This window comes from Camarhynchus parvulus, chromosome 2 (assembly GCF_901933205.1).
Source record: "Camarhynchus parvulus chromosome 2, STF_HiC, whole genome shotgun sequence".
NCBI lineage: Eukaryota > Metazoa > Chordata > Aves > Passeriformes > Thraupidae > Camarhynchus > Camarhynchus parvulus.
In genome coordinates this window covers 17,029,212-17,055,761 of record NC_044572.1, presented here as the reverse complement: position 1 = coordinate 17,055,761, position 26,550 = coordinate 17,029,212, and the positions used below count along the sequence as shown (strand labels likewise).

Below are 26,550 nucleotides of genomic sequence, written 5' to 3'. Positions count from 1 at the left end.
AAATTTTTTGGGGGGCCCTGTTTGAATGAAAACCTTTGTGCTGTCCAGTAATAAAAAATAGAAATCATGTGGCCAAATGCTATATCCAGGATAAGCTGTTCACTTGGTCTTTCAAATATTTTCTTCTATTAATTCACATAAGGATGTCATTGGTGGCTTAAGCATTAAAGAAGCTTGATGCTGAAAGCTGGTGTCAGATGCCAGAGACACATGAAGTGAGAAAATAGACCTTTCTGGCCAGCAAAGACTTCCACTTCGTTTTGTCATGGGTCACAAAATAGTCATCTCTTGAGGTTATTAGAAACTGTCTGGTCTCAGCTGTGTATACTAAACCCCATTCATTTTTTACCTGAAGATGGAACCCAGTGACTTAATTTATACTGAAGTATTCCAGTCCTGAGGTATTTTAAATATTCTATTCCAACAGCATAGGTGTTTCCAGGATTCTAATAACAGGAAAACCATGTCATAGAACAATGAGAAAAATCTCCTGAGTTTTGCTAGTTATACAGGGAGAAAAAACATCCTTTTTGGGTGTCAAAGCAGCCGTCAGTTTGAAATGAAAGGTATAAGAAAGGCAACATCTGAGAAGGAGGAATTTCCTCACCATCATACTGCACCAGATTGTGTATGGCTGTATAAGTCCCTGAGGCTCTAGAGAAGAGTAGTGCTCCTATCCAAGTACATCTGGCCAATTGTGCAACAGGACAACAAATGTTCCTGTGCATCCCTTTCAGGAAACCAGCTGAAGCCCTGAAGCATGAGATTTGATTAGAATCATTGGTGGTGTGATGCACTGAACTGGCAGGAGCATGTGGAGGGGAGTCTGGTCACCTGCTCTACTGGAGGCCCAGTCTGTAAAATGAAAGATCTTGGATTTATTAAAGCAAGAAGTTGTATTAAACCCTTTTGTTTAAAAAAAGATTATATATCTCACAAATGTTGTGAACGTTCTGCCTTTTATTTAGGGCACTGTTTGTCATTTTATTATGTATTTATTTATTTATTTTAGTATGTACCTTTTAATTATTTATCAATCTGATTATGTATCAGATTTAGGATTTTAATTTTTTCCTTGTGTGTTTAAAAATATTTTTTCTTTGTCTTGAAGCCTCATGGTGAATGTACCATGAAAGCCACTGGACTTCCATTTCATTAACATCCATTTATATTTGTCCCCCTGTATTTGATAGTACAGATTAACTTTTTTATCCCCTTTTACTCCATGTCTCCTGCTTTTGTAGTAAATGCCATGGATTTATCATCTCCCAGGCAGTTTATATATATGGTTTTCCTGGATACTAAGCTTTTGATCTTTCTGGGCCTTTTGGTTATCTTTTGGATATGTCTATTTCAGTTAAAAATGTGTTTTCCTGAGGGTTTGGGAAACACTAGTTTTCAATAGTAAAACACTATGAGCATCAAAATAATACAGAAAGACAGAGAATGTGACAAAGGACAAGGAAAAGGTGGAGGCACTGAATCTCTTCTTTGCCACTTTGTCTTAAGTTGTAATCCCAGATCCCTGAGACCAGTGGGAAAGTCTGGAGCAAGGCAAATGTACCTTCAGTAAAGGGGTATCAGGTTAGAGAGCATTCAAAAGAATTGGATGGACACAAGTCCATGGGGCCTGTTGGGATGCACCCAGGAGTGCTGAGGGAACTGGCTGATGTCATTGCAAGATCACTGCCAATATTCTTCCAAACTCCTTGGAGATTGGAGGAGATTCCTGAAGTAATGAAGACAATTACTTTCATTCCAGTCTTCAAGAAAGGCAAGAAGGAGGATTCAGAGAGCTACAGTCTGGTCAGACCCATATATGATCTCCATCACAGAAGGTGATGGAGCCAATAATCCTGGAAATAATTTCTAAACTATGACAGACAAGAAGGTGATTGTGAGGAGGTTGCATGGATTTATGAAAAGCAAGCCATGCTTCCTCATAACATACCACCTTCCAACATAAAATACTGCTGAAAATTCTAATACTTATGACTCATCATTTCAACTTTGTTTCCTATTTCTTTATTTCCATTTTATAAGTCAGAATCTAATTTTTTGTTATAGACTTAATCTGAGCCCTTATCACTGACCAGAAGTTCTCAAGCATGCTTTCCTCACAACAGCTCACTGTTGAGCTGTATAGTCTCTGTGCTCTTTTAAATTAGAAGTTTACTTTTGGAGTCAGTTTATAATCCATAAGGAATTTTGAATATTGACATTGTTTCAAAAACGTTCTGAAACATCTCTTGTGAAGTCATCAAACCCACCATTTGTGTCCATATGGTCTGTTAGTAACATTTTCAATTAAATGTCTTTATGCTTTCTATTCATGATAAATAATTAAACCTGGGAGAAGCTCTTTGATCTCATTTTACAGTCTTAGTGGGGATGCCACTGTATGTGGTTGCAGGTAGTTACATACCTGCTGTGTTGTAATGTTTGCCATTTGGACTACAAGAATTGCCTTGGTTTAATATTGTTCTTTCCCTGTTGCCTTTTGTCATTTCATAGTATGAAGGAATTGCATGACTGAGGTTTTTCTTAGCATTTTGTATGCATTTCAGCTGACCTGTCTGAAATATTCTGTCTGGATATGTATCATTACACCAATACAACCTGAAATAAGCAAACTAAGAAATCAGTGTCAAGGGTATCAGCAGTTACAGAGGAATTGAGTTATAACTCCACCACTGTTGAGAGGGAAGTAGCTACTTCCCTGTCTGCATCCTGACAGGAATAGTGGCTTCTTCTCAAAGTGAGGCTTAAGGTGCTAAAGGAAAACCTGGGACCGTTAGGACCTGCTGCCTCCAGATATACTAAAAAAGGTGGAATTGAGTGATTTATAAAAGACTGATGTCACACCTTTGGGCAAAGAGATGTGGAAGGAGAGGCCACTTTTTGCATCATACAACACAGAACAAGAATGGCAAAACATACCTGCCAGAGAGCTTAAGGGGAATGCAGTGTGAAACACTGCTGCTGTTATATATCTGTTTCCCTAGGAGATTAAAAAAAGATTGGGAAATAATTCAAAGCATTTTGGCCAGTTTAGATCTGTAGGGTTAACAGTGTGAGCAGTGTTTGGTCCAGACACTAACTTGAGGAATGATGGAGTTACGTGTTGTTAATCTACAGAAGATCACAATGAGAGTGCTTTGGTAGTGAAGAGTACACTGAAGGCACAAATAAAGAAGGAAGAAAGAGCTAAGGGAGTGTAAGCCCTTGGGGATAGGGTGAAGGTCATTATATATGAATGCAGTCTCCCTGCTGTGTGTCAAATGTGAGATTAGTACAATTTACTAGGGCTGGCCCTTCCTTCACCAGCATCAGGCACTAAAATGGGCATACTGCTGTCGCAGGACATCATCATAAAGGGATGTTGTACAGCCTCCCAGTTTAGATCATAATGTTGTCTGCTCAGATTGGGCACTGTAAGACGAGTCTTTCCTAATAATAGGGAACTAATTTCTGCCCTGTTTTTTCTTTTATTGAGTGCTAAGGTCAGAAGCAGATGGCTTTACTTGCAAGGGTATTTCAATATGCCTTTTTTCACAATGAAAACCTTGAAAAATACTCACAGTGTAAATGTCCTAATTTTCAGTTTTTATTAGTAAAATGGTGCCTGAAAAAATAAGAAGAAATGCAGCTATGTGCACAATATTTTATTTTTGGTGCGCTTTGGTACTATTAATGCACATATTTATAAAGCTCTTAACTTTCATAAGAAAAAATAATTCATATGTAATAAAACATCATTTTACAACATATTTTAGATTTTCTTAGGATAATATTTGGCTCATTTTGCAACAAAGCAGTAGTAAATGGGGAGGGGAGGAACAAGATGGTTTTGTTTGAAAATATGTAGGTTAAAAAAAGTGGCCAGCTATATGCTTGACTGGTTACTGAAATGCTGGAAGAAATGTTACTAAGTGTGGAATTACATCATCTTTCCTCTATACACAGAAAAAGCCCAAGGAAATATCATTTGTCATAAGACCTACACTACATAATCTAAAATGCCACTTTAATGCTGAGAGCAAAAGGATTAAAAAAACCAACCAAACAAAAAGCACACAAACCCCTCAAGAGCCTAAAGAAAGTGGTGAACAATTCAAATTAAATCAGTTTTTTATTGAAATGAAACAAGGGTGAGGGGGAAAAAATCTTCAGTTCATTTAATAATTACAGTTTGAAGAGGGAAAAAAACCAACAGTGCATAGACAGAGAAGATTGAACACATTAATGTACCTTTTATATTTTGTTCCTTATCTCTACAGAAAGTTATGATTATTTATAAAATCTGACACTGAAATCATAAAAATATAGTCAGTGTCTTTATTTGCCTGCAGATCTGAATCTCATATCCTTGTCCAAGATTGCAAAAAAAGAGCTTTGCACAGGGGACTCCCACAACATGGAGGAAGGGAGAGTAGCCTCAGCTCCCCCTGAAATCAAGGATCTCACATAATAATGTCTGTTGGCATCCCTGCAGTGGTTTCAGAGCTGAGGTGATGTGTGACATGTTTTTCTGGGAGCTCAGAACAGCCACAGACTCTGTGAGCCGGAAGCTGGATCTCAGACAACTCCTTGAGATGGCAAAAACAAAACCCCTGCTTAGCTGAGTAGAAGTAGGATTGATGGACTTTGTGCTAAGACTCACATTGTCCTGCTTCTCATGATGCATAACACTGTGTATTGGACTTTCTGCAGACATAAAGAGAGAAAAAGATGGAACTTTCTCAAGGCTGGTTTAGACTAGAGGGAGGCAGCCACAGTGGTTGCATTTATCTCAAAGGAGCAGACAGGGTATTCCTTGCAGTCTTTATTTTCAGATGTTGCATACTTTTCTGTGAGAACCAAATGCAGATATTTAGTGAATCAGAGCTGAACATGTAGCTTTAGAGTGAAAAAACAGATCAAGGTCTCTTTACCTATACTGAAAAAACCCCAAAACAATCAAACCTTGCCCAGACAGAGGTTAATATTCCCACTGGATAGTTAATGTGAATTGCTCTTGTTATGAACTGTCTGCAGGCTTTTCAGGAGGAGAAGGTCAAGCATTTTCAAACCAGACAATACAGAGTTGAAACTGGACAGTGGTGCTCACTGGAGCTTCATGTGTTTCAGAACAATGAAATGGAAATCATAGAGTGAAACTGAGTCCTTTTACATTTTAAAGAAAAGGCAGATGTATGCATGAAGGCAAAATAAGTGAGCTCCAATGTCAGTCAGACTGAGGCTGGAGCATGTGTATGTAGAGCACAGGACCTTTCTGGCCATCCATGGCATCAGCTCTTCAGAATGCGCCTCTGGTGGACCTCACTGCTGGCTATTACTCAAATCCATTATAGTTTAGGACTTGCTAGCTGAAGGGCTGTTTTTCTCCATGTGTGGACTTCACCATTATTTGTGACTCATAAATCCATAATAGTTTGGGGCATGCTGGCTGAGGGGCTGTTTTTTCCATGTTGTACTGTCCCCTTTGCATGCACTATTTCTAACCCTTGTTTTCCAAGGAAGGAGGTTGGTGGCAGACTGCTCAGAATTGTGCTGTAGCCCACACGAATTTCTAATATTTCAGTGTCTTTTAGCTCAAAACTGCAAGGAATCATTGAACTTCAGAGTTCACTTTCCAACCCTTGGCCTGAAATAGTTAATTCCCTAAACTACAGCTCATATTGCAAAGCTGATTTACAGGATTGTTGCTTTGAGAATGTGCTTTGAGCATGGAGAGACTTCTGCTTTTGTAAGAATTTTTGAGGTTTCACTGTTTTGTTGTTTCTTTTTTATGGCAGAGCAGTTAAGAGATGAGAATAGGTATATTTTATAGCGTTAGCATGAAATACATATATATAATGAAATGGAGGGTTAGTGTCAGTAGTGAGCATTAGAAGGCATGGAAGGTACAGTACTTTTCCACCTTCCCTAAGGTGTTTTACTGCTCTCTTGAAACAGGATGTAGAAAACCTTTAATTGACTGGTCGAAAAATATGGAGATAGATTACTAATCAAATGCTCATTTGGGACCAAGTCCTGGTCCTGCTGAATCCACTGGAAAAAAGGATGCAGAGAACCCTTCAGGACTGGGCCTGTCTTTCCAGAGAACTGGAAAGATGTATCTGAGATTCACCTGCATAGGAAGTTGTAGCATGACAAGAGAAGGATGTCACCCTTCAGAAGGGCTGTCTTGGATGGAAACTGCTCTGCTGATGGCTTCCCCTCGTTGTTCCAGGTGTGTCTGCCCAGCTGACCAGCACTCGTCTCCGTCGGAACACATCCGTGGGCACCCCGTTCTGGATGGCTCCAGAGGTCAGGTTTCAGAACATTTTGTCACTGGTACTCGAGCTGCTGTATTCTGCATTTCTGCTCTTTGTCTCTCTTCCTGGTCCTTTCACCAAATGAAACAGATATGTCCTTTTAAAAAGTGCTTTAAATCTTTCTGTCTTACATGTTTGCAAGAATTAAGTTAAAATTAGGTTTGTTTTTGAAATGACAAGATTAGAGACAGGGAGCAAGACTCTGAAATACTTAGTCAAATGTTGAAGAATACAGAGTGCTACTATTGGTACTTTTCAGCCTTTCAAGCTCTGAAACTATAGATATCTCCCCATGGATGGAAGGAGCCCAGGGTGGTACTGAGAGAAATTATAGGTTCTATATTTTGACTTCTGCCCCTGTAAAGTTTTTGATACTGTATATCCATGCTTGCTTCAGCAAGAAATGGAAAAGGTTACTATGAATTAAGAAGATGCATTGTGATTCTGTGGAGGTTTTTCCTGACTGAAATTGAAGCATAGACAGATATATTTTAAACTGAGTCAGGAAAAATATTTCCTTATAAATAAGCTTATCTACTTAGGGTATTTGTGTGCACACAAACACATGCAAGTACATCTGTTTATAGCCTGTGAAACTAGTCTGTTTATACATATTTATTTATATCAACACACTCTGTTCATACACATGGGTCTAGCCATAAAACTAATGGTATACATGTTGGTCTAGATCTGCAGCTAATGGGATGAAAAATTCTAGATTCATCCAGCATTATGGATAAGCTGAAATGTATTTGAAGGTAAATACTTTGCTGTGATCTAATGAACTTTGTCCAGATCCACTTGATCTGGAAATTGGCTGATTTGGTTGAATAAGGACGCAGTAAGAGATAGTAAATCCAGCTTCTCTTTCCTGATTGTTTCAATTCATAGAGAGAGCAGTATACTTAGAATAATTACTTAGCAAGAATAGTCCATATAAAGAATTGTAGGGTTGCTGAGTTTCCTTCTACTTCCTTTGTTATGGGATGCAATTTGTTCAGCTGAAAAAGCCATGGATTTGTGCCCTTTCTCCAAATCAGAGAACATCTGGCTGGAGAATGTGGTGTTCATGAACACCTGCTTTCTCTAGTTTAAACACTGGGGGGGAGGGGAGGGGTTGGCAATTGGATGGATGCTTTAGCTTTCTAAATGTGTGCATATCTGTTTATTTCACTGACTAATCTATAAGAGATTTCTCCAGCTGTGGGTATGCTCTTAAATGGGGACATTTAACCATCCCAGTCTTTTACTCCAACAGGTGATTGCCTGTGAGCAGCAGCTAGATAGCTCCTATGATGCTAGATGTGATGCATGGTCACTGGGTATTACTGCAATAGAGTTGGGAGATGGAGATCCACCCCTTGCTGATTTGCACCCCATGAGGGCGCTCTTCAAAATACCAAGGTAATAGCTGATGTCTTTGTTTGTTGATAGGTTAGACTAAATATTTTCCTTAAAGTTTGCTTTCCAAAAGTTTTTGCTTCCCAAAAGTTTGCTTTCTTCAAACTTAGACAATATAAGTTTGTGGACTTGCTTTATATTATTTATACTAGGAGGTAGGTTTAAGATACTTTGCCCAGTTGTATTTTCTGCAGGGTCTGCTTTAACCATGTGGGCACATTAAGAAGTTTAGAGATGATTTTTAGCTACATTTGAGAAAAAGTTATAGGGCTTCCTCCTGAGTGAGCTGCTGCCACATGAACACAGGACTTGCTTGAGTCTCATATATTCTGTTACAAAGAATGATGTATGATAGAAATACAGAGTCTGAATATGCCACTGTGGTGAACAGGTCCCATATTTGTCTTCAGGAGTTATCTTCTATACTTTGAAGTAGAAGTTGTTTCCCCCACTCATATGTGTTTAGGCTTCAGCTTTTCATTAGCTTGTGATGCTTCTGGCGGGTCCAGTGTTGCCGTCCTTGCGCAGTGCAAATAGCAACTTATTTTGTGTTTTTTGCTTTGAAGCTGAAAATATAAGTAGGCAAAGTGCCACTTACGGCATTTCAAAGAACATCAATCTCCAAGTCTGTAGGTAATGATCATACAGTAGTAGTTTGTGGATTTCATCCTAAGAACTGGAGCAGTACCACAACAACTGAGTCCCACATAACATATGTAAGTGCTTGGAGTCCTTTTCAGCCAAGACACCCAAATTAGTTTAAGTTACCTTTAGATTTAAGAAATCTTGGCTGATCTGGCACTGAAGCAGAGTCTGAATGGTCTTCCTACCTTTGCTTGCTATGGAAAAAGCAGTTGCAAACTATTGTGGTCAGTCACTGCAGCTAGGACTTCAAAAAAGCTTCTGGCTTATACTCTTACAAGTACTGGGTATCTTTCTGCTCCAGAGCAAATATAAGATCAATATCCTTTCATTCTGATTAGTAAAACCTGAGAACAATAGAGTAAACATTAAGCAGCACTTTAAGAAAAGCAGTTTTGGTTGATTGAAAAGAGAAAGCAAGTCACCTTGTCTATTGGCTGGTCATTCCTTTTGTCTTCACAACCATACTCAGTGAAAATGGCATCTCTGAATGGAAGAAGACTGTCAAGACTGTTTCAACTAAAATAACACCTAGAATAAACAGCTCTAACAATAGAAATGAAAGCACTATATCCATTTACAATAGATCTCTATTTAAACCTTCACTTCTGATTATCTTCTCATGAATGAGGAATAATTAATAAAGAACCAATTCCTTTGGACACTTTGTTCGGCAAGCTGATGAATTCAGTCCTTCTGAGAAAACTTAAAATATAATTGCTTTTTAAAATTTCTCCTAAGAAAGTATATTGTTTCAGGCTTCAAAAAAGGAACTTGTCGTTACAAGTGAGTAGTGATTAATGGGTTGTTAAATTTCTTTTTATTGATTTGATTGAAAAAATCACAGGGATTCTTAGCTACACTTGGTAGATTATCTCGATGCTATTTCTCCTTATTAGTTATGTAAAGCAGGAGAACCAATGAGGCATTGCATCATCTACCCATGCTCCTTTTACCAGTGGAAATCAATATCTTTTTTCGGTGGCCTTCTAAAACTCATTACTCAGCCTGCCTTCACACATTGTTTTTGTCAAGTGAGTAGCTTATTAACTTATCACTACACTGACCTTTGCAGGAATCCTCCTCCAACGCTACAGCAGCCTGAACTGTGGTCACCTGAATTCAATGACTTCATTAACAAGTGAGTAACAACTGAGACCACTCTGGCTGAATATGGAACATGTGTAAACGTCATGTGTAAAATATCTTTTGTGGAAATCTATTGCAACTAATACTCTCCCTTAAAAGGCTAGTTAGTAAATCCGTTTGACTTCCAAGTGAAGCTCTGTATTTATACATGAAGTAGCATTTCAATACCCTTGACATTTTTTAAGTTAAAGAACATTTATTTTCAAAATGCAATAATTTAACTTTTTGGACTCATCAATTCTGTGAAGTCATATCAGTTTTCAGTGCAGAGCTGTTTTGATTAAGACAGATATATTTATATGGCGTCATGAATGAATTCCAGACAAGCATTTCAAAACTTAACTGCGAACCCTCAATGATCATATGTTTTTTTCTGCCAGCACAGGTGCTTGACTAAAGATTATGAGAAGCGTCCAACAGTATCTACTCTTTTGCAGCATGATTTTATTAAGCAAATTGAAGGAAAAGAAAACGTGCTACAAAGGCAACTCATGGAATTTATTGATGTTCATCAACAAATGGGAGTCACTGAAAAGGCAAGGTAAAAGTAACTAAAGAGTGGACCAGTTGGGTCAGCTTTAATACTTCCACTGTTTCAGAATGACTAGCACTCAGAGAAAGATTCAATCCTTATAATTTTAGGTGGCAAAAAAATGGAAAGTTTAATATTTGGGGTCCCCTGTACTGCCAATGGAAAGAGAGAGGCATCATTATTCACATGTGGGATGAAACAATCTTTAGAAGTGCCTCCCCTTTCTTCTGTGACTCTAGATATAGTCTTAGACCCCAGCTTTTAGAAGGCTAAGTTTAGGTTTGGAATTTTTGTACATTTGCATGGTCAGCTAATGTTTAGGTGGAGCAAGTATGCTAAAACCAGCTAGTCAGGTTCCTGCAGGAATTGGATGTTTCTGACTGAAATAAGTGATGGTCCTAACAGACTGTGTTTTGCAAACTTCAAATCTTATATATTCTTGAATGGAAACTTTCTTTCTTCCACTAGCATCTAAGTGATATCAATTCTGAACAAATCACTTAACACCTTTTTGAAAATACTTTTATTGGAAATACTTTAAAATGTCTTGGTTCAGTTTTACAATTTAAAAAACTCCATACAGTACACATAAGTATCAGATGTAAAATGTTGTAGAATAGTATTGGAGCACTACTGGTAAGACTGCTCCTGCTTCAAGGAAAAGCACCATGCTTTTACTTTATTTTTAATGGAACATGAAATTTAAAAGACATTTTGGCATTATCATTTATGTGGAAAAAGCTTGTTAAAATCTGCCACATTTCCTTTGACACATTTAGAGTAACAATATATACATCAGTCTTCAGTTCTAGTTCTGGAGAATTTTCTATTTACTCTATGCTTTGAAGATAATAGTAAAAATATATTTCTAAATAATTATGATATTGAAGTTCTTTCAACTTTAACTGGATATTGGCGGAGTAGTGCTTTCTCTTTTCTGACATTGCAGTATAAAACTATGCATTTGGCTTACATTTAAGCTTCAGACTGGATTTATATGCTCTATATATTGCAGACTTGACATTTGCTTAATCCAGAAAGATTCTTGAATTCAAATAAGCTTATCGGATGTCAGTGCTGAGCACTAAACCAGCAACATAATCCAGACTTTAAATAGCATTTATTTAAAAAACACAGGGAAAGGATATGTGGTAAAATAAGTCCAAACCACTAGGTTATATTAGTTAAAATCTTGTTAACTCTTGTGATATTAGTCCTTTTAAAGCCTAAATAATTTTGGAAAAAATCAAGCTTCCAGTCAATTAGATATTGTGGCTTTTTTTACCCATTTTAGAGAACTCACTTTTGTTTTAATATTTTTTTTTTTCTAAATCCTTTATTTTTTTCATGCAAATTCTGCATAAAGCAAACTACATGAACTTTTTTTTTCTGTATAATACAAACGTAAAGAAAGTGGCCCAATTTACATGTGTACAAAGCACTCAAGTGGTACAAGAACAGGATGATCTAGTGGTATTTTCTCTGTTCTCTTTCAACTGTGTTTTATAAGCTGATGGCTCTTCATGAGAGCTAGAATTTAAGGGAATATATTACCATGTAATGAAGATACCTATCCTTTTATAGTTGATCAAGTGTAACTTTTATGTCAAATTTCCCAAAGGAAAACAGAATTTTCTCTTTCAAAATAATAATAAAATTTTTAAAATTTACATAATTTCTTATCTGAATCTGTGCAAAAAATGTACTTATTTAATTCAGAGTGTAATTTTTAAATGGCAGGTTTAAACTGAGCATAGCCCATATTTCAGTTTAGCTGTTTAAAATACTAACAACTAGTATTTCTAACCTAAATTATTTTGTGATTGTGCAATTTTGTGAAACACACTGTTAGATTGACTACAGAACAGCATTTGTATTTTTTTCTGCTGTGAATGTTAAGAGGTTATGCAAAGATTTTTAAATTCAGTAGTCATGCTTTTTAAAAAGTCTTTTATTACTAATACTATGTATCTTCTGACCTTTAATCTGCACAAAGCAAATGGTGTTAAAAGCAATGTCTGTACAGAAGTACCATGTAAATCTGATTTGAAATCAAGACATAAGCGTTATAGTGACAAGTCCCCTGGCAGAGCTGCTCTTTTCTTGTTTATGCTATTCTGGTACTGTTTTTACAGTGATGTGTTAGGGTGTTACTGTGAAATTTCTGACCTTTCAGCAGTGGCTGGCAACTTTCCTTGTAAAACTTCTTCCTGATCTCGAGCTCACACTCTCTCAGTCCCTAATTTGAAGGCATAACTCTCCTCCTTCTTGACAATGGGAGCGACAGTGGGAGGCAGGTAGTTTAACGGGTTAAGGTCTTTTCCTTCTACTGAGGGAAGAAATCCTGCTACCTATGTTGTGTTGTATAAATGGGCATTGGAATATAATGTCAATAAACTTGGTAATGTTGAGTTAAAGCTGAAAATTAGGAATCTGGTTATTTTCTTTGTATGTATTTACTCTCCTCATCAAATTTAATTCATTAATTGCAGTTTTGTATTTCAAAGGAAAAAAAAATTAATAGCTGAAGTCCAGCCACTAGGTTTTATTGTGTGTACTATTTCTGTTTTCACTTAAAATCAAGAAACCTTCTTAGCCCATTGGGCTGAGGTATAATTTGGTTCTGACTGCTTCCTGCAGCAGTAGTCTGTTGATGTGCTTGTGATCTTATCTTGCTGTTTGCTGAATGTGCAGTTGATACAGCCCAAAAAGAAAAGCTTATTACATTATGTCACATTCTCATGGGTTTTTTGCAGAGGGCCTTACCCTCAGGTCCTGTCCTTGTGCACTGTGTGTGCCCAGGAAGGGTGGGAAATCTCTAGGCACAGAGTGGAGCCACCCTGAAGTCTCTGCCATTGGCACCATTGTTCCTGAGGTATTTTCTGACACGGAGGAGTCACTGAGTCATGAGGGCCTTTAGAACCTTCCCAGTGTCGTTATTCTAGTGAAGAGCAACCAAGGTTTAGGTCCTGCATTGTACTCCATCCTCTCAAGAGATGGAAACAAGAGAAACAGCAAGACAAAGAGAGCCCACCAACCACCTGACTAACCAGAGAAATCTCAATTAACACTGGTAAAACTTTAGATTGCAGTGTGCCACAGCCTGGCTCCAGGTTTCATCGAAGTGATAGAAGGTAAAAGTGGTTTTTCAGTAGCCTTTGAGCAGTGTTCTAGCACTAGAATATCTTGTGCTACTCAAGACTCAAAAAAGCATGAATACTAGCAGTGAGCTTCATTGAAAATTCCACTTTGTTACTTTGAGCAAATGCAGTACATTTTTTTTCTAAAATAATCATATTTTTATGCTAAAAATATCTATTTGCAACTTAACCTTTCCTAGGTCAGAACTCAGGCTGAAATTACAATGGGAATAGCAGGAGAAAATATCCCTTAATTCATTAACATTTTCCCATAGCATCCTGACTAAAGTATCTTTAAAATCTGCTGCTGGGAATGATATATGAGCTATATATCAAGTATGCTGTATGAGATATGCTATATGGACTAAATTCACATTAGAGAAGAGGCAAAGCAGGCAGAGTTGCACACTAAGTGCAATTAATTTTGATGGGTTTTTTTGTGAGGAGAGTCACTTTCAGGACAGGGTCCCTGAGCTTGACAAAGGCTTTCAGTATAGCTGTTAAAATTTATAATTAGTGATGAAAATAGTTATTAAAAATGAGTACTGCAGCATATACCTCAAAACAGTTCTAAAAATACACTTCTTACTAGGCCAAAAGAGGGAAAAATCCCTGCATTGTAAAGAATTTTACTCTGCAACAGAAATAGCTGTCTTTCAAACAACCTTCAGAACTGTCGCATCCACACCTGACAGTCAGGCTTGTAAGACTTTTATCTCGAATTGTTCGGCTGTCTTCTTCTTGACTGCTTTTACAATAATCTCTGTAGAAATATGCAATAATTAGTACATTGTGTATTTCCTGGGAACTGTGAGTCATTCCAGAAATGAGCTGTACATATGAGGGGTATTCAGTGCACCTAGATTTCAGCAAATTACTCTGGTCCCCAGATTAAGAGTTATCTTTATATACTCTCTGAGTAATTACGGGAAAGAGACCTATTCTACTGCAAAACAATGCAAAGTTTTGGGTGAGCTGCATTATTCTTAGGAGTTTGTCCTCCTGTATTCGCCATATAGGATTGGCACTGAAATCAGTAACAGAGTCCTAAACAGTTGCTCTATTTAACTATTTGGAAAGGCCAGGGAGATAATTTCACAGAAGTTCATGTACAAGATGCACAAAGGTGGTTGTAAATTTATTGACCCCTATTAAAAGCAGGGAGTACCATAAAGTTTCCCTTCGTGACTTTTCCTGATTGCACAGACTTGTGTCACCCATTTTCTGGATGTTCACTCTGTCCTGGTCTCTCTGACTCATCCTGCCAGTGGAAAGCAGCTGACAGCAGCTGACAGCTCTGCAGGGCAGGCTGTAGGAGAGGATGGGAGATCCCCATGCTGGCTTGACAAAGACTATATGAAGAGCAGTACAAGATAGGACACACAGAGTCCAATGCTGTCTTGGCCAAGGTCTCCAGATGACATCTGGATGGGAGTAGTGGCTGAAATGGAGGGGCTTAGAATTTGGATTCAATCTTTGATCCCTTCAGGCCAGTTCTGAAGAAAGGAGGAAGATGTTCCTCCTGCATTCGGAACTCCTCAGGAGAAGTACTCTGCAAGTGGGTCTTTACTGTTGTGCCAGTCCACTTGCTCAGCAACTCACTTCTCCTGAAGGTGGGACACCAGCAGGCATTTCATGCCCATGGAGCTTCCCCTTTATCGTCTCGATATGGCTCTGAGTGCATGGGCCTGACTCATAGGGAGCCTGGGCCTGACTCATGAGGAGCTAATCCCAAAGAGTCCTTTTAGAGATATCCTATTTGCTCAGTTAAGAACACATACTTCCCCCAGAAATTTGTCAGCGATACAGCTATTTCTTGAGGCTTTTGTGAAGGAATAATAATCTGCTTTGTTTACGGGTCATAGAAAAGTAGCAGAAATTTTGTCAAACAGATTGTGCAGAGCTGGGCACAGGCCACCTCTGAATCAAAAGTCCCATAGCTCTGCAGGGCAACAGTGTGCTCTCAGAAACCTTGCATAATCTGCACAGCTCTCTGAGACTGCAGCCTGTAGTCTCAGTGCTGTCAATCATTTAAATACAGAGGGGAGCACAGGTTTGTCTGCAAAGCATTGTGCAAATGCAGCTGCAGGCTTATCACTGAAGTCTTACACTTTCTAAAGTCAGGTACAGATTTTTAATAGATAGCGGGCTGTAGTTTTATTTAGGCAGATTTCACAAAATATATCTGTGAAGAAAAAAATTGGATTTTAAGTGTGAATTAATACTGCTTTGTTCAACCTCCAGAGCAATAGAATCACCAGCAATGACAGATCCTGTAGAGGTTTCTCTGTGTTGCGTCTGTCATTTTACTGCTGTTTGTAACTGCTGGGAGGTGTACAGCTGTTTCCACCTTCACTTTACAAAAACTTCATTATTTTTAGCTTCTTCTGTACACTCAGACTAAGGCCAGCCCTTTTACTGTCACTTCTTAGTCTGTAGATGATTCTCCAACCAGTTTAGGCAGAGAGTTCAGCAGGGCATTGTGAGTCACACTTTCCTTTTCATGGTATTTTTGGAACTATCAGAAATCTTTTAAATACATTCTGACAATTTGAAGAAGAAAAGCTGCGGTTGCCTCATTTTGATTTAACTGAATCTTGAAAGATAAGTGGGGGGAGGGGAGCATTGATGTGAAAGAGAATGCACAGAAACAATGCTGCCTTGACTCATTTTCTTGTCCTTACTGCATTGAAGGTTCTGGCCTTTAGCTGCCTGAATTGCTTCTCAGGCATGCTTGTAAAATCCAATGCCTCCAATATATTTTTGAGCAGAATAGAGATACATGGTTATTTCAGTTCACAATGTCTATGTGCATGATCTTAATGAAACTTCAGCACTGATGTAAACAGCACTGATGTGGGGGGTTTTTTAAGTGGTTGGAGTGAAGCAGTAACACTGCCCTTGAGGGGTTTGTGCCCTTTGACAGCAAAGTGGAAAAATATTGTGTTCTGCAAATCTGCCACTCTTATGTACTCTGGAGAATGGAGAATATAATCTAGCCCAACAAGCACTAGTGTTCTCATAATGTCAGCTGAGGAGGATTACAGGAGGATCGATTTTATGTAATTAAACTTCCCTGGCGTACACAGAGATCTGTTTCCTTAAAAGAAAAAAAATAGAAAAAGAAAATTGTCCATGACTGGAGCATTCTCCTTCCTTCCTGCGCAGCAATTGTTTCTTACATTAAATGAAAAATGGTAATTGAAACTAATCCTGGGAAATATCACTCTCTCACTGATATGCAGTTACATTTAAGGATCTAACATATTAAAAACAATGTGTTCAATGTGTAACAGTTCCACCAGAAATGGAGAGCAAAGCTTGACAGATGCTTTGTTTTGGGTCTTTCTTCAGCAACAGAAAAAATAGAACAGTAGAGCTTGACATAGTCCTGCAATTCCCACATCTTTCCCTTGTGTACATATTGATAGCTCTCTCTCAAAGTCACACTGATATTAGATGCATCTTCTGGACACAAAATGACCTTCATACAGGTGCAAAGGAGAAATTGTTTCAGCTGTCCAAATTTAACTTTTTTCAAATGAAGCTTTTAAAAAGAGGTATAAACAGGAGTGTGAATTATAGAGGGGATGAATTTCTATTGAGAGGGTAAGATTTTGTCTGCACCTCTAACTTTGGATTCAATCATGTCCTTTAGCTGCTAAATGCAAATCAAACAGCAGCAGATCATGCAACGCTGAGGAGTTAATTTAAATTTTCATATTACCACCTCCTCTTTAATACTGCCTGGGGTACATGCTACCAAAAGTGGTCTCTTACTGTTGTTGCAAGGACAGTACTATCAGGACAGCTCTCATGGTAAAACTGGATTCCAAAAGAAAGCGAAGAATAGGACAAACCTAGGATAATGTAGATCCTGTCAATCCTTTGGTTCATTTTGCTTCCTGGTCACTTAGCCTCCTCACTGGATACTGTGCTGCAATTTTGGCACAGAAACTGTGAAACTATGGTAGCTCTTGCAAGGAAGTCTTACATATTTTTGTCTGGATATTAAAGCTGTGGAATTAGTCAGTTGTGGGTGTGACGCTCCGGCCTTTGCATTGTGGAAAATTAAAAAACTCTAGTGGTATCTGGCACCTGTATAAAGGAGGAAGAAACTGGCACCAGGATGAGGACAGGCCATTCTGTCATCCTCAGGAAATGACTGTTAGAGACAAGTGAAATTGAAAGAAGTGATAGTTGAAATGCACTCTGGTCTGGATATCCATCATTCAGATTGTGAGTGCACTTACAGTTTGGGAGGGCATAATTTGCCCATTTCTTCCAGTCCCTTTTCAGTCCTTGCAGATAGTTATTGCACCAAGTTGGTGCCTGATGGAGTTTCTGCACCTGCATCCCTCATCAGTGCACAGCCAGCATGACCTGAAGCAGCACTCATGAAGTAGGTGATGTTGATGGAACAGGTACAGCCCATGAAATATGCAGTAAATCTGTGGGTGTTTAGCTTTTCCCATCAGTCTGATGTTCACTCACTCTAACTTTCCTTCTTGGTGTGACTACACTCTTTCTTCTGTCATCTGTTCACTGTATATCAAAATTCTTGCCTGTGTAGAAAACACCTGTCTGCTTTTATCTATGCCATATATCCAAATATCAAAATTAAATAAAGAATTTCCCTGGTCTTGTCTGGGATCAAGATAAAGAGTGAGTGCTTCACACAACAGTTTCCTGCCTGTCTCAGTTTACCAAGGTAAATGTTCCTTGTGTTTGAGAGGTGCCTTTCCACCAGTGGCATCAAAGGAAGTGAGGTCATATCAGGAGATCGGATTTACTTATTAGTTTTCCTGTGCTTGTGCCTTATTACATATCTGAGCTTGATTTAGTTTGTGAACTCTGCTGTTACTTATCCAGTTTCGCTTTCCCTTATTTTCCCTCATCTCATAAAACAAGTATAACTAATATGAATTGTAAACCTTGCATTCTCTGCTGCATTTGCTCTATTTAGCAATGCCTTTACTCTTGGATAAAGAATGATCCAAGTCTATGGGAATTTTCTTGCTAGTTAAAGTAAGGCTGCATAAAGTTGGATTTATGGTTTGACTGAAGGAGAAAAGAAATCTAAGACAAATTTAAAGTTAAAATTGAAGTTTAACCCTCGTTAGAAAGATATTTGAAGTTTTGTTGCCTTCTCATGTATGACTTTTTCTCCTAGAAAGTCCAAGAAAATTTAGTCAAGTATTTCATTTATCCCAGTGGTTCTGTAGCACTTTGCTTTATAGTGTGATCATCTCAGCCAGACTTCAGACCACTGTCATTACTAAGTTAGAAATGTTTCTGTCCTGAGTGTTTTGTCTGCATCATCTGTGCTGTTCTATTTCATCATACACCCCTGTTTTTTTCCTATACATAACTGTTAGCAGGATCTTTTTGCACGTTGGTGCCAGAGTTTCAGTCTTACATGCTTTATAAATATGTTCTTTTTTTTTTTTACTTGTATTGCCAAGCTCCTGTCTTATAGCTGATGTGGGGGTGTGATCTAAGCAGGGATCTATAGAGTGACAAAGTTCTTCATGGTAGCAGTTCTGGGATGAAATCACAGCTTTTGAACTGTCATGTACTGGTGTGCTGTACCAAGAAGTTGATTTCTGTACTGCTTTTCAAACATTTGTATGTTTAAATTTAGAACAATGGAAAGCTAGAATGTTTTTGCCTTCAAGATGGTTGCAGATGCAAGATCTGCTCTGTGTTTCCTTACGTCAGGAGGTTGTATCTCTTCTTTTCTAGATTTGAACGTATTCACACAAAGAAAGGGAACTACAGTAAGGCACTAGTTTCAAACCAAGAAGAGGTAGATGATTTAGCAACCTTGGAGGTACTGGATGAGGTAAGAACCTCTTTTTTCATGTTTTCCTGAAGAGGACTGATCATACTAAATTGCAATGGTGTGCGGTTGACTTTCAAATTCAACTGTATTGTCACACTTCAGTTGTGTAAGTGTACAATGACATTTCACCACTTTATGCCAAATATTTTAGACAAGATTTACTGTGTCAGAAATGTTCCAACTCAAAGCTAAAACAACCTCTGGAGTTACAACCATAGATAGTATTGTAACACCATTGACTAAACAGGATTTATATCACTGGGTTATACTACAGCTAAGTATCTAGTTTGCAATGGTGTGTTAACCTGAAATTGGTCTAGGTCCAAGACCTTCCATTGCTGTTGCTTGAGCACCAAGAGTTGCCTTAAACTAGCTCACCATACTCTCCCAGACTAGGTTCTCACTGACTTACTTTGGTGGGGAAATGCATGAGGGTCAATTTATGTGAGCTGAACCTCTCATCTGTCAATGCCTGCTATTGAACCTTTGACCAAATTACTGATACAAATACCACTGGTTTGTCAAAGTTCAAAAATTAGTCCACTGGGTGCAGGGAAACATGATATAAGGTAGGGAGGAGGTCTGCTGTGTTTATGCTTTAAGCTTCAAAACCAGAAAAAAGAATCAGGCTGCAGCACATTATCTGCAGGTCTTGGAGGCCATCAGTGGTTGTAAACAAACTGTCATTCTTCATCTACTGGGCTGTGCATAGACTATAATTCACATTCCCTTATCTGTAAAACTTCTCTGGTATATTGTACCTTTGTCAGTCCAGAGTACTCATTGTGGCACTTGAGCTGGTAAACTGTATCATGCTGACAGCTCACAGAACATCTTCCGTCTACCCAAGAGCTTTGTTATAGTAGCTTGATGTTTAGTTAATTGTAACTGAACTCACTCAAAATTCATCTACTGGACAAAGTTCAGGTTTAAGCATTTTTTAAATATTGGGAAGAGTAAGACTGTTGTGGGATTTTTTTTATCTTTTACCATGATACATATAAACAATCCAAGCTAAAGAGATTTTATTGCACAAAAAACCCAGACTAACTGGAATGTATCCCATCTCCTAAGAGATAGAGCATTCTCATGGAAGTCCTCAGGAAGCCTCTGTTTAAATGCATTGTTTGACTATGTGGTGTTACTAAATCAAATCCAATTTAAGATCACTTTCACATATGAATGGCAGCTTCTCAGAACTGTATTCTTTCTTCCACTCAAATTTTTCTTCCAGTTTAGACAGCCCCATCATCAGAGCAAGACAAGAGACCTTCTTTCTATTGGTGCAATAAATAATTTCAGAAAGGGCAGAAGTTCCCCTAAAATAATTCTGTAACGTGAATCTGGTTTTGGCAAAAAGGAAAGAGAGCATTCAAAACCAAGAAGTTTATCAAGGCAATCGAAAACCAAGATTTTTCTCCTTATGTTTTCTCATGAAGGAAATACAGCCTCTGCAGCTGTTGAGAATTCAGCTTGTAAGTGTATTAAACAGAACACAGCGTACAACACTGTGAATAGATAGATGAGGAAGGAAAGCAATTCCTTCTGTAGTCCTCTACTGCCAATTGGTCTGTTCCAGTGGGTATGGAGCCTAAATATTTTCACATGTACCCCAGATTAATCTCAAGGCTGGTTGAATTTCTTCATTCAGCTCTGTGGCCTGTTTTGATTGGAAACCTAACCAGGCACTTGATATACCCAGCTGTGTATGCAGAAGAAGTTGAGGGAAATTACATCAGGAAATCTGAATGCCACTAATGGGCCCTTCCTTTTTCTTGGTTCGGGGGAAACTGGCTCTGCAATAGCAAAGAACAATCACAGCAGAGACTGCTTGTTAATAGGGAAAGATGCCTCATTGTTTACATTAATGGGAAGAAAACAGTTGAACATCTGTGTTGTATCATTACTGAGAGTAATGTTAGAGCAGCTGTAATGGCAGTTATGGACTCAATCAAAAGACTCTTGCTTGATAAGTTACATGAAACTTTAGTAGTAGAAATGTAGATAAGACTGTCTCATGGAAACCTCTGATGAACTGAATGAAAACAGTACTTAACTGCTTTTTCTACAGCCATTTGAAGATCTGTAAGTATGTATTGTTCAAAGTAAGACAAAAAATTAGAAATGCTAGTGTGTTTGAAAATATTACTTACTTTTTGATCATGATCCATTGTACTCCTGACTATAAATACCTTCCCTTCCCATTCTCACCCATTGAAAATATATAAAAATTTTATACATTTTCCTAGCATTCTTTTTCCCCCCATGTGATTCATGGTTCCTGTTCTCTCTCCACCAGAACACAGTAACAGAGCAGTTGCAGAAGAGTTATGCCAAGGACCAGATCTACACATATGTTGGGGACATTCTCATCGCTGTCAATCCATTTCTGAACATAGATATTTATTCTGCCCAGGTGTGAAAGTTTAGGTTTTTTTATTTTAAACTAGCACCAAATTCCACTAAAATACAAATATTTGTGTTAACTATAAAGTAAGACCATTCTTGAGATTTATTTTAGCTTACTATGAAAAGCAGAATTACCAGTAGACATGTTCTTTCAAGTGCACATTGACACAAATTCTTAACACTTGCTGAATTTCAGCACAGAAATTAGAAACTCCAAAATAATTAATTTCTTCTTCTTCTTGTGTCTTGATGTCTACAGTGTAGATCATGCACAAAGCAATCCTGTAAAATGTTAACTGCTGTGAATATATCTCTTTATTACACAAAAGGGGATTTGTCTCCCTATTATACAAAAGGGGAAAGATATTAAAGTTGGATCATACAATAATTTGGGGTCATTGATTATCAAGTTTTAACATCAATACCATGCAGAGATACTAATTGGAAGGGAAGCACTTTAAATAACTATGGTGTCTGACAACAGTAAATTTTTTCCTAATAAATTGAGTTTCATAATGTAATCAGGGCTAAAATTATAGAAAATAGGTCTTCATTTTTTAGCAGTTCTTATAGTCCTAAGTACATACAGATTCATGGTGTAGTGAGTGCAATAGCATTCCCTCAGAAAACATCGCTGCTGGAGAACTCAGCATGCTGTACACTAATTAAAAATAAAACCAAACTTGAAAACAAAAGTTTTTAAAGGACAGTGATAATGCTTTTATTTTTCTTACACTTAGCATTCCAAACTGTATATTGGAGCCAAACGGACTGCCAACCCTCCTCACATTTTTGCTGTTGCTGACATAGGCTATCAGTCCATGGTGACATACAACTCTGATCAGGTATGGATGAGGTGTCTAATTACATCCTCTGCCAGGCTGAGATATGTGATGAGCTCAGTCTTGCTCTGTTCTCTGCAGTGTATTGTTATTTCTGGAGAAAGTGGAGCTGGCAAGACGCAAAGTGCCCATCTGCTGGTTCAGCAGCTCACTGTCCTTGGAAAGGTAAGTGTGAAAGGGGATGTCTCTGTGAGGCTTTAAGGCTTGCCTATGCTGGGTCTAGAGGGCTGAACCTATGGACGGGGCATTGGTTGTGGAGTGAGACTGTTCCCAAAGAACATTTTCCAAAGAACATTGGAACATGATGCTCATCAATCTACTCCTTCCTCCCTCTTAGGGTGGTAATAGACTGAGGTTTCCACAACAAAAAGTACCCACTGCAATGAGGGTTGTGACTTAAGTCAGATCCCTGTTTAATTGAGTGCCTTCAAGTCACCCAAGCAGTACTAAGTAAAATCCTCTTCTTTCTTCTCATCCTTCCAGAAACAGATTTCTGTCAGTGGGACACAGTCATTCTGGGAAGTGGCCACCATAACTGTCTAAATAAAATGCCATTTTTAGCATGCCTGAGGTGAGATGAGAGCAAGCTAATGGATTGGTAGGGTGCAGTGGAGCAGTAACCAGATACTAACAAGGATCCTAAAAGTAGATTGGCCATCTCAGAGCCACAAAACCACAGAAACCATAGAAATTAATTTATAGTGTTGTTATCATTATGTGTGTTATTTCTTCCAGACAGCCTTAGTTCTGAGGATTGCTATATTCTGACAGATTTCATTTTATATATATATATATATATATATATATATATATATATATATATACATATGCTTTTTTCTCCATATAATTTCCATGGGAATAGCTGCCCTGATTATGTCACACTTCACAATACCAATGAGAAGATTAAAGGAACACCTAAAAATGCATGAATTTGAATAATCACTGATAATTTGAAGCAATATCTTTTTCATATCCAGGCTAACAACAGGACTCTGCAGGAGAAAATTCTCCAGGTGAACAACCTTGTAGAAGCATTTGGGAATGCAGGCACTATCATCAATGATAATTCAAGCAGATTTGGAAAATATTTGGAAATGAAATTCACTTGTGGTGGCACTGTAGTAGGAGCTCAGATTTCAGAGTACCTCCTTGAAAAATCCAGAGTTGTCCACCAGGCAGTGTAAGTATGACAATTGTATTTGATGTAATTTGGGGGTTACAGAGTAGGCCTATGATGCAGGAAATCATCTTAGTTCAAAACACAAAGATGAATGAGGTACCTGTATGTTTTTCCTTAAAAGTTGTATATGAATAGCTTATGAATCTGTAAGCTAGCTGAAAACTACTCCAGATTTTATTTTTCATTGCCTCCTGGATTATTTAAACAAATCTTTTAAAAATGCCCATGTGGTACATAAAGTAAGAATGTGCAACGAATTAAAAACTTAGTAATAGTTCAGGTATACATTTCATTGTGGGATTTTGGAGTATTGTGTTGAGTGTATCACTTGGATTTACTTCCTCTAAATTTTCTGTAGTATTGTAGTTTATTTCTTTGTTTGGTCATTTTCCATTTTGGAACATCTAGTAGGATTTATTTATAGAGGATAATGGGTCAAAGATCCCTGCCCAGAGGGACTTGGGAGTACTGGTGGATGAGAGGCTGGACATGACCCAGCAATGTGCCCTCCTAGCCCACAGAGCCAAACCTGCACTGGGCTGCATCAAAAGCAGTGTGGGCAGCTGGTCAGGGGGGGAATCTGCCCCTCTGCTCTGCTTTGGTGAGACCCCACCTGCAGTGCTGCTTCCAGCTCTGGGGTCCCCAGTACAGGATATATGTGGACCTCTTGGAGAAATTCCATAGAAGGTCACCAAGATTATTAGAAGGATGGAGCACCTCTGCTACAAGGAATGGCTGAGAAAATTGGGATTGTTCAGCCTGGACAAGGGAAGGCTTTGGGGTGATCAAATTGCTGCCTTCCACCTGAAGGGAGCCTGTGAGAGATGGAGAGAGACTTTTTTGCAAGAACATGTAGTGACAGGATAAGGGGCAACAGATTAAAACTGAGAGAAAGTAGGTTTAGATTAGATTTTAGAAAGAAATTCTTTAGTGTGAGGGTGGTGAGGCGCTGAAACAAGTTGGCCAGAGAAGCTGAGGATGCCTCATCCCTGGAAGTGTTCAAAGCCAGGCTGGATGGGACTCTGAGCAGCCCAGTCTAGTGAAAGGTGTCCCTGCCCATGACAGGGGAGTTGAAACTAGATGATCCTTAAGGTCCCTCCCAACCCAAGCCATTCTATGGTTCTATGATCTAATGGTGCCCCTGAGACATAGACCTAAGCTCATGCACAAAGCAGGGGTTTGAACACAATTCATTTTGCCATTCAGTAGTGACTGACTTGGGCATCTCAGGACTCAGTCATGGTTGCAAATTTTCACCTAGTTCTTTCTCATAAGGAGCACAGGAACCTTGATTATGCAATAAACCTCTCTCCTAGGTTTGGGCATGCAGCTTCTAGGCAAAGCATGCCAAATCATAAGGCCCTTTTGCTGAATGTTTGCTTGTTGGTTCAGGGCTAAAAGACATAACAGAGCTACTGCATCAGTGAACCAAAAGTGTATATCTCTCCCACAGCCAGAAGGTTTTTTAAAATAACTGGAATTAAGCGACCCATTCAGTGTGGGTGGGTGAGGAATGTGCAAAATCTCACAGAGGATCTACCCATTGCATCAAGGGCAGAGCAGCACTGAGCAGCCACCCTCAGTGTCAGGAGAAACACAGAATGGCATGAAAAGGGTGTTCACAGGCAGTTCTGTAATAAAGCTTCTTTCAGAGTCCTCTGTCACTTTGTGCAAGTCTTGCCTGTTATTAAAATAACATTTAATAATAATATGTGTGTCATTAATAAATGTAGCATGGTTATATTACTAAATCAGTTTGTTGTTTCTGTTGTTTCAGAGGAGAAAAAATTTCCATATTTTTTATTATATTTATGCTGGTCTCGCAGAAAAGAAAAAGCTGGCACATTATAAACTGCCAGAATATAGACCTCCCAGGTATGCAGTTTATTTTTGCATAAATTGATTACTAAAAAACACAGTGTTGAATTCTCAGCCTCGTTTACATTCTAACTCTGTATCCATCAACTCTTTCAGATATCTGCAAAATGATCATTTCAGAATAGTGCAAGATTTCATGAACAATAGCTTTTATAAGTCTCAGTTTGAATTAATAGAACAGTGCTTCAAAGTCATAGGTTTTACACTAGAGGTGAGTGCTGATAACCCTTTTTGTTTGTGAACTTCACCAGCTACCTTAATCAGGAAAAGCTTATATAAAGCATTCAAATCTCCCTTGTTCCTTTAGCATATTGTATTTGTGTTTTAGGATCTTGCATGGTCAACTTACTGTTATATAGTAACATTTAAATTTTTAAGGTTTCAAGGCATTGGTAAACCAATAAAATTATATTAGCCAACAAGGGTTTCAAATCAGTGAACACAGCCCAGCTGAGTAATTGGGGGGGAGATTTAAACAAATTTAATGCATAGAAAGTTATGTTGTAACTGTTTATTATCCAATAATTTTAGGCCTGTGAATATGAGCCTCATCTCAGTTTTAAGAGGAAGTCCATGGTGAGAGTTCTAAATATTCATTTAGCTGATCTGAGTATTGATGAACTCAATACATTTTCACAACTCCAGGGATAAAGTTGATTGAAGCTCTTAAATCCCTTTGGAGATGAATCTCATCACTAAAGAGTAACTGAACCCATTTTTTCTTTATGATCTCGTATCATTGCTCAGCTAGCTGTTAAACCCCTCTCCTCAGTCTATCTTTGGTAGAATTAAAATTAAAAAAGGACTGGATTTATAAAGGAAAGAAATCCCATCCTGTGACCTAGTTTTGCCTCACAAGAAGTGGTGCATCACAGGTGTCATTTATCTCTGACTTTATTTATAAAAAAATTAATGGTAGAGGTATGAACCATACTGTATCTGTGGAATATAGCACTAGTGCTTCAGAATGGATGTATGTTTTCATTTCTTTGACAAAACTGTGGTAAGAAGCTTTTCACAGAAAGTTGCTCACTTTAGTTGACTGTTTCTGCTTCCCTCAATGTAAATATTTGAAATAGCTATAGCAGAACAGATGTATTCACCTATTTTGTTCCTCCAGAGTCACTTTGCATTAGGTTGTAGTAGCAGTGGCATTCACAGTCTCTTTCTCCTCTACATGTTATTCACAGCTGCATTTAGTAATATCACACC

At 38.2% G+C, this 26,550-nt stretch overlaps 1 protein-coding gene across 1 annotated transcript in view; it reads left to right on the top strand.

Moving 5' to 3' along the window:
* Positions 1–26,550, top strand: part of MYO3A (myosin IIIA) — a 112,033-nt gene that overhangs the window by 39,433 nt on the left and 46,050 nt on the right. Inside the window, exons 6-16 of the mRNA XM_030970758.1 lie at positions 6,236–6,312; positions 7,579–7,724; positions 9,439–9,504; positions 9,898–10,053; positions 18,930–19,029; positions 21,329–21,445; positions 22,179–22,283; positions 22,362–22,445; positions 23,258–23,460; positions 25,240–25,335; positions 25,435–25,549. Of these exons, the coding sequence (XP_030826618.1) occupies positions 6,236–6,312; positions 7,579–7,724; positions 9,439–9,504; positions 9,898–10,053; positions 18,930–19,029; positions 21,329–21,445; positions 22,179–22,283; positions 22,362–22,445; positions 23,258–23,460; positions 25,240–25,335; positions 25,435–25,549 (1,265 nt within the window). The remainder of the gene's footprint in view (positions 1–6,235; positions 6,313–7,578; positions 7,725–9,438; positions 9,505–9,897; positions 10,054–18,929; positions 19,030–21,328; positions 21,446–22,178; positions 22,284–22,361; positions 22,446–23,257; positions 23,461–25,239; positions 25,336–25,434; positions 25,550–26,550) is intronic.